The sequence below is a fragment of the Eimeria acervulina genome, genomic scaffold (assembly GCF_000499425.1).
Source record: "Eimeria acervulina Houghton genomic scaffold, Eah_scaff768, whole genome shotgun sequence".
NCBI classification, from domain to species: domain Eukaryota; phylum Apicomplexa; class Conoidasida; order Eucoccidiorida; family Eimeriidae; genus Eimeria; species Eimeria acervulina.
In genome coordinates, this window is record NW_013549609.1 from 2,594 (window position 1) to 11,425 (window position 8,832).

The 8,832-nt window shown below is 46.7% G+C and overlaps 2 protein-coding genes across 2 annotated transcripts; one reads left to right on the forward strand and one right to left on the reverse strand.

The window, feature by feature from the left end:
• Window positions 1-367: 367 nt before the first annotated feature.
• On the reverse strand, window positions 368-2,221 carry EAH_00048520 (proliferating cell nuclear antigen 1, putative; the record flags this gene model as incomplete). Its single annotated transcript, XM_013394472.1, has 4 exons — window positions 368-673; window positions 905-1,188; window positions 1,557-1,761; window positions 2,108-2,221. 4 exons carry the CDS (start codon window positions 2,219-2,221, stop codon window positions 368-370), a joined length of 909 nt encoding a protein of 302 aa, XP_013249926.1.
• A 1,396-nt stretch (window positions 2,222-3,617) lies between these two features.
• EAH_00048530 (hypothetical protein, conserved) lies at window positions 3,618-5,870 on the forward strand (the record flags this gene model as incomplete). The annotated part of the gene is made up of 1 exon (XM_013394473.1): window positions 3,618-5,870. The coding sequence occupies one exon, from the start codon at window positions 3,618-3,620 to the stop codon at window positions 5,868-5,870; it is 2,253 nt and encodes a 750-aa protein (XP_013249927.1).
• Between the last annotated feature and the right edge of the window lie 2,962 nt (window positions 5,871-8,832).

The window sequence follows — 8,832 nt, forward strand, 5'->3', positions numbered from 1 at the left end:
GCTGTTCGCAGCAGAAGGCAGCTGCCAATACTTGCAGTTTGAAAGGAAAAGCAAAAGTTGAAGGAAAAGAAACAAAATGCATCGACACCCATCGCTCTACAGCTACCTGCTGCTGCTGCTGCTGCTGCTGCAGCTTCTAAGCTGTGTCTTCTGCTGCTATTGAAGAACTTCTATGAAGACCCCAAAACTCCGATAGCCTTGTTATCACCTCACCTGCTAGCGAGCGTACATAGATATGCATGCATGCATGCACGGAACTGCCAGCATGCATGCATGCCTGCATGCATGCATATAGCTGCCTGGCTGCATGCATGCATACAATGGAAGTATGTACATCGATAGAAAGTATGCAAAAGTCGGAGCTGCATCAGTTGTCTGCATCTTCTTCTGGTTTGATGTGCCCTTCAGGCTTGGGTCCTTCTGTTTGCATGTCTTCTGCTGCATTTTGTTCAACTTCATCTTCATCCATTTTCGGGGCCAAGTAGAACTTGAAATGACCGAGCTTAGGGGCAGCACTGCGGCTTTCTCCCTGAATTGGGTCTAAGATATCAAATTTAACAGCAATTGGTCGATGTGCAGTTAAAGATAACTTGCAACAATTGCTCAAAGATGCAGCTTTCGAGAAGAATACAAGATATTTGACAGCGTACGTCTGGCTGACAGGGTGATTAACCTGAAACACAAAGAAAAGAAAATTCAAATTAAAGCTCCAAAATGCAATTATTTAATAAATTATTAACATATTATTCATGAAAAATGCGAAAAAACCGTCAGAAAAACATGAAATCGCAATATATGAATGAATTCATCTATTCATATTCAACTCTGAGGTGTACGTACACCTGAAGAACCGGAAAGCTGAATAAAACAGAAGAGAAAGCAAAGTGTTTTTTGATTGACTGACTTTAATATCAACTCCAACATCGAGATCATCATCAGAATTTCCCTCTCTTGGTTTTAATACCACTTCGCCTCCTCCTATATCTCCATTTGTAATAAATTTGACTCCGTTTTTATCTACATCAATACGCACAGAGTCACTGAACTCTTTGAGTGTATTTACAATTGAAGCAAATTCTTTCGCACTAAATGTTATTTCTACGTCGCCTTCTTCTTCGTCAGGGACTCCCAAAGACTCCTGCTCTATGCCCATCAAACGCAAACTAAAGGTAGAGGTCTTCTCCTCAGCTGCAGCGTATCAAACAAGAAAACAAAACTTGAAAATGTTTGCCTCTTTGCACTATAAGCATAACACCAATAACAGCAACCCTATTTATTATCAAAGACGAATATTGCTTTAGTTATATTTGTATTTATGCGTATGGAGAACAATACTCATGTTTACTGCTATGCACACAGAAAAAGTTAAACATCGAGAAAACACAAACCAAACATCAATACCAGCAAAAGCATAATAATAATAATAATAATAATAACAATAATAATAATAATAATAATAATAATAATAATAATAATAATAATAATAATAACAGTAATAATAGTAGCACAAAAGCTACTACAACTCCAGCAGCTGTACACCACAGCACAAGACCCACCATTGTTTTCAAATACAAATGTTATCATATCTCCCTCGTCTTCATTCTGTACAGACACTGTATCCTGAGAGCTGCACAACTTGAAGACCTTCACCACTGACGCCATATTTAATCCAAGAGAACGAGGGCGATCGCAGCGGTAGTGAAGAAAACCCACGTCTTCAAGTTTTAAAGACACAAGAGCTACGTGGGACTGGTCCATTGCCTGAAGCAACAAACCATAAACCCTAAACCCTAAACCCTAAAACAAGCAAGACAAAATGCTTTCCTGCTGCAGCAGGGGACAGCAGCGCTCAAGCGGTGTGGCCACTGTACATACACACAGAAAACTTGAACATACATACACAAGAAAAACCTGAAAATCTATTGGAAACCTGAACATACACCCTAGTTAGCCTAACAAACACGCGGAAGTTGAACACATCTACATGAGTATCCTGGACATACACACACACGCGGTGGTGTACATACACCGGAAAAGTGAAGCATTATCGATCTAACCTGAAAAGAGAATTGTTCAGAAAAGCAGAGGAAATTCAAAAAGTAGTTACCTGCAATTTGAGTCCCGATTCGTCGCAGTCTAAATTCACCTCACTGACGAGACACGTCATAGCCTCGAAAACGCGTTTAAGAACGACGGCGTTTTGAAGTCTGGCTTCGAGCATTTTCGTGTAGATGTTGAAGAGAAAAAGAAAAAGAGGAAATTAAGCAGATGGCGGGTGGCAACCTCGCCTCTTGCAGGTATGAAATCCGCGCCGCAGTTGAAATACGCGGTCTTTGTGGAGCAATTTTGCACAAAACGGAGAAATAAGAATTTTTTCTCAATGCTGCTATAAAAGGGAAGGGATTTATTGGTAAAAAACGCAGAGGGAAACGAAGAAGACGACGCAGACAAGCGCCGAAACCAAGAGGGGAGGCAGAGGGTGGTTTGGGGTGGTGGGGAGGGGAGGGGGGCTCTATTTGCGGCTCTGCATGAAGGCCACTTGTGTAAAAGGAGTTAAATGTACATTAGTACACTTTTACGTACGTGTCATCCGAAATAAATGCATTTCATTAACTCAAGTGCTACAAGTTGTTGTATGATGATTGGCTCATGAAGCCACTCCCTTACTCACTCGATCTGAGGTGTACATACACACCAGACGCCAAGCTTCCCATTGAACCGGCATTTCTGCATATTCATGTTCTAATAGAAGGCACGAAGCTGTTTGAAGTGACTTCTATTCATTAAAAACATGAGGAAAAGGTTTATTCATCACCAGATCTTCATTTTCGGCAGCTTTCCGTATTTTCTTTCAGGTATCCACTTTACTTTGCCACCGACGGTCGAGGGGGCTTTGAGTAAGAGGGCCCCAAGCGCCACCTCTGCCTCTGTCTGTTTCCCTTTCTTCCACAGACGTTTCAACCCCTCTGTTTCAGCAAGAAAGTCCTTTCAGGCTTTCCACTACAGCTGATAGAGGTTCAGCCTTCTCTCTATGCTGCAGCACTCCCCAGCATGCACTTTCTCTCGGTTGGCGCAGCTTGGGGAGGCGCCGCTAGGCGGGTAAGAAGGTCATTAAGAGTTCTTCTTCCTTTCTTCGCACCGTTTAAAACACAAATTTCATGTTTACAGAAAGCTGCTAAACAAACCCCGAGAAGTTTATAATGCATGCATGCCTTCCATCAAGTAGACGCCCCGCCTGCCTCCTGTTCTCTATCTGCACGCTTACCCCTCGCTTCCCTCTTCCACTTAGCCGATTCTTCTCTTTCCCTTTATTTAATTTGAGACAAACGGAGCGCTGCAGCGTCCACCAGCTGCAGCAGCTGCAGCAGCTGCAGCTGGCTCCGCCTCTGCTGCCTTCTTCTCCGTAGCAGCAGCATCAGCAGCAGCAGTAGGTGGCGCAAACAGCAGCTAGCGGCGGTGTATGCGCTGCATTGAATCTGTTTCGTAGGCTGTGTGCTTGTGAGTTGTCTCTTTAGTTGCTGTAGGAGCGGCATGAGTGATACAGCAGCAGCCTGGTGGCAGCTCCCTCCCCTCTAAGCCTCTGCAGCAGCAGCTGGGGGCCCCCTGGCGTCTGTACAATGCTAGATGAGCAGCAAGGCGAAGCGGGGGAGTTCCTGGGGCCCCCCAGCACCGATGAGGGGGCAGAGGGAGGTGGGGGGGCCCCCATAGAACCTACAGATAAGACAAGGAGGCCCTCTTGTTTTGATAATGATACTTCAGATATATGCAATAATGAAGATATGCAGGACTCCTCTCCTCCTTCTCTCTCCCCAAGAAAGAGCAAAAGAAACTCCAGGAAGAGGCCTCGTATTTGTAAAAAAAGAATTAAACAGGAGCAAACAGAGTTGGCTGCTACAGGTGCCTTACCTGCCGAAGCATCACCCCCTACAGGTGCTGCTGCTGCTGCTGCTGCTGCTGCAGCTGCTGCTGCGCCAGTACCTCAGCATCCCCAAGTCACAACACCTGCAGGAGTCGCCGCCGCTGCTGCTGCTGCAGCTTCTCCAGCAGATATCTGCTGCAGTACCCTTCAGCAGCCAGCAGCAACAGCAGCAACAGGAGCAGCAGCTCCTCCTCTCTTCGGCGCCTTCCCGCTGCAGCACCAGCAGCTGCTGCCTCCTGCTGCAGGGCCCCCCCCTCTCTCTGGGCCCTCTGAACTTTCTCCTCTGCAGCAAACCCTCGAACCTCGGCTGCTTCCATTCACTGAACCTGTGGGGGCCCCAGGGGCCCCCGAAACCCCCGGGGGGGGCCCCCCTCCAGTGGGGCCCCCACCACCTGTGGGGCCCCCGGGGCCCCGCTACCCCCCACAGCAGCAGCAGCAGCAGCAGCAGCAGCAGCAGGGAGATGCATGCATGACAAGGGGCCCTTGGCTGTCGAGCGTTGTGAAGAACGGAGGGACTGAAGGGTCTCCTTATCTAGGATCTGCTGCTGCTACTGGTGCTGCTGCTGCTGCTGCTGCTGAGGGGCCCCCCAGCGAAGCAGAAGTTGTCGCTTTTATTTCTTTTCTTGTTCGGAGGCCCCTTATGAATACGAAGCTTGCTCCATGTCTAATGGCTGAGGTGGAGAGGGCCTGGTGGGCAGCAAAGCAGCAGCAGCAGCAGATGCAGCAGCAGCAGATGCAGCAGCAACAACTGCAGCAACTGCCGCAGCCGCAGCAACTCCAGCAGCCACCACTGCAACAGGCACAACAGCTGCAGCACCCGCAGCTGCAGCACCCGCAGCCGGCCCATCAGCAGCAACAACAGCAACAACGACGGGATGAAGACCAGCAGCAGCAGCAGCAGCAGCAAGGTCTGGAGAGCAGTGAAGGCCGGGAGACAGACAAACAACCTGAGAGAGAGGTAAAGCAAGAACTAAGCCCCAAAAGGCTACAAACGCATGCAGAAGGGGGGGGCCTGATGCGGGATACAGAAGCAGCAGCAGGAGCAGCAGCAGGAGCAGCAGCAGCAGCAACAGCGCCTCCTGGTGCAGCAGCAACTCCTGCGTCTCCCCCCCCTTCTGCTGGGTGCGGACCTATCGGGTATAGAGCAGCAGCAGGTACTTACGGAGAGGAAGCAGACCCGCCAGCTGCTGCTGCTGCTGCTGCTGCTGCTGCTGCGGCTGCTGGGCCGGCGTATGCTGTTGCTGCTTCCTCGAGGTCTACAGCGCCTGTGTGCGCCCCCAGCAGCAGCGACTGCACGATGTCGTTCTCGGCATTGCAGCAGATGCAGCAGAATGATGTGGAGCAGCACCAGCAGCAGCAGCAGCACCAGCAGCTACAGCAGCAGCAGCTGCAGCAGCAACAGCTACAGCAACAGCAACAGCAGCTGCAGCAACAGCAGCTGCAGCAGCAACAGCTACAGCAGCAGCACCTACAGAGGCACCAGCATCTGCAGGAAATGCAGCACCTCCAGCAACAACAACTGCAGCAGCAGCAACTGCAGCAGCAGCAGCAACTGCAGCAGCAGCAGCAACTGCAACAGCAGCAGCAACTGCAGCAGCAGCAGCTGCAGCATCAACAGCAGCAACTGCAGCAGCAGCAGCAGCAGCAACTGCAGCAGCAGCAGCAGCGCCGGCTGCGCCCTCAGGAATGTATGGGGGCCCCCAGCATGCAGTTCTCTCCGCCTCCTGTGTTGAATTTGTCTTCTTCTAAATTAACATCGGAAGCAACACCGGATGCTGTCTCTTCTCCTGCTGCCCTGGTTTCTCTCGGCCCTCAGGGGCCCCCTCAGGGGGCCCCCCAGGGAGCCCCCCAAGGGGCACCCCAGCAGCAGCAGCAGCAGCAGCAGCAGCCTGACGGGGTGCCTCCTGGGGCCCCGGGGGGCCCCCCTCAGCTGAGTTGGATGGGCGGATGAAGAGACAGCAGCAGAGGAGACAGTTTCATCGGTTTATGCTTCCGCTGGGGGCCCCCTGGGGCCCCCAGCGCCCTAGGTGTCTTAGAGACCCTAAGGGGCCCCCCTGGGGCCCCAGGGGGCCAAAGAGACCCTAAGGGGCCCCCATGGGGCCCCATGGGGGCCCCACAGAGACCCTGAGGCCCTGCGGCCCCCAGGGGGCCCCTAAGGGTTCCCCGGGGGGCCCCTCTGGGGGCCCCTGAGGGTTCCCCGGGGAGCCCCCCAGGGGTCTTCTGAGGGTTCCCCTGGGGGCCCCCAGGGGGCCCTAGGAGGCGCAGAGGGACCGTTAGGCGGCCCCCCGGGGCCCCATTGGGGGCCCCTGCTGATGTATATGCATGCATGGTTGTATTGTATTGTGTATGTGCTTGTCTGTTTGTTTGTTTGTTTGCTTGTTTGTTTGTTTATTTATCTATTTCTTTGTTGCAGTTGCTATATGATGATGTATATTCACAGAGAGGCAAGAAGACGCTGCTGCACTGTTTATATGTAGGGTCTTCTTGTTTCTTTGCTTTTCTTTTTGTTTTTCTTTATTAAATATCAGAGCTGTCGATACAGCCAAAAAGGGCTCCACCGACTGTTTCTTTTTCTTTTTGATTTGTCTTCAGCAGGGTAATTCAATGAAGACTTCAAGCACGCAAACTCCGAGCTAGCTAACCAACTAGCTAACCAGCTAGCTAGCTAGCTAGCTAGCCACCCAACTAGCTAACCAGCTAGCTAGCAATATAGCTACCCAGCTAGCTAACTAGGCAGCTAACCGGCTAGCTAGCCAGCCAGCATTCAGCTAGCCATATAGCTAGCCAGCTAGCCAATCGCATAGGCAGCTAGCTAGCTAGCTGCCTAGCTTGCTAGGTAGTCAGCTAGCTAGCTAGCTAGCTAGCTAGGTAGCTGTTCCTTCTTGCAGTGTGCTGTTCCTGTTGCTGCTGCAGCTGGCGGTTTTCTTCTTTATCTGCTGCAGCACTTTATATTGTTTATTTATTTATTTATTTATTTATTTATTTGTTCGTTTTGTTTATTTGTTTGTTTGTTTACTTTTTTATACATGATACGGGCCTTCTCTCCTCTTTTGTGCTTGCTGTTTATTTTTTAGATGTCTTTTTTCATATCTTTGTTTTTAATTTGTTTTTATGTTTTTGTTTGTTTCTACCTTGAGTGTGTATTATTATTGCATCTTATTGTCTCCGTCTGTCTCCGATTGTCTCTTTGTTTTTGTTTTATGTTTATTTTTATATCTTTTATCTCTATTATTTTTTTAATATCTTTTTCTTCCTTCTGTCTCATTATTATTTATGTTTATTTTTATTTTTATTGTCTCTAACTACACTTTTTATGTTTATTTTTATTTCTTATTGTCTCTGAACTTTTTTATGTTTATTTGCATTTCTTATTGTCTCTAAACTTTTTATGTTTATTTGCATTTCTTATTGTCTCTAACTAAACATTTTAATGTTTATTTTTAATATCTCTAACTAAACTTTTTATGTTTATTTGCATTTCTTATAATCCACCTTTACTTTTTTTGTTTGTTTTTCTCTTCCTTTGTCTGTCTCTTTATTCTTTTTTGTGTTTCTTTCGCTTTCTTTTTGTCCCCTTTTGTTCATTTCTTTATATTTATATTTATATTTATATTTATATTTATATTTATATTTTTTATATTTATATTTATATTTATATTTATATTTATACATTTATAATTTATATTTACATAAATATAAGTATAGGTGTAGATATAAATACAAATATTAATATGCATAGAAAATAAAAATAAAGATATATTATTAACAATTTAATAACATATATTTATTTATTTATTTATTTTTTATAGATTTATTGAGTAAAAACAAAACAAACGCAGCCGCTAAGAGGCAAATAAACATAAAAAGAATAAATAAATATTTTAAAAAATAAATAATAAAAATATTACGTTATTGTTTTATTATTATTAATGCCATCGCCAGCTTCACAAACAAGACGGGGAAAAGGAGACAAACTGCAGCAGCAACAGCAGCAGCAGCGGCAGCAGCAGCAGCAGCTGTGGGGCCAGCGGGGTGTCTGTACGTGCAGCAGCTGAAGCAAATATAATCTCTTCTCAATCTTTGTTAATGAAATATAATATTTAAAATTATAAAGAATGCAACTGAGGCCTTTTTAAAGACAAAGATAGAGCAGCAGCAGCAGCAGCAGCAGCAGCAGCAGCAGCAGTTGTCTTCTGCTGCAGCACTTTGCTTCTTTTTGTCTCCTTCCCTATCATTCATTTGTTGTTACATTTAGAAATATAATAAAATAAAAATAATAAATAACACAGCAACAAATAAAGAAATAAAATAAGCAAATAAAGCCTAGAAACGCTATACGCCAACAGCAGCAACAGCAGCGGCAGCAGCCGCAGCAACAGCAACAGCAACAGGAAGACCAACAGAAGCAGCAGCAGCAGCAGCAGCAGCAACAGCAGCAGCAGCACCACCTGCATCTTCTTCAGCATCACCATCAGCAACAACAGCAGCAACAGCAACATCAGCCGCCGCCGCCTCAGCAGCAGCAGCAGCAGCAGCAGCAACAGCAGCAGCAGCAATAGAAGGATGTCATCTTCATCAGGTGTAGATCCATCAGTCTCTTTGTCTCCACTTAAGCGACGTCTGCTGCAAGCAGCAGCAGACTGCGGGGCCCTTCAGTTTAAATGTGTTTATTTAAAAAGCAAAAGGCTGTCGCCTTTCTTCTTTGACTGCGGGAAGTTTAAGGATGGTGCAGCAATAAAATTAATTGCTGAAGCATATGCAACCTCCATATACACCGCAAACATCAAATACGACTTCATCTTCGGCCCCGCATACAAAGTAAACCCTAAACCCTAAACCACAAACCACAAACCACAAACCCTAAATCCTAAACCCTAAACCCTAAAACCACAAACCCTAGAGCTTAAACCACA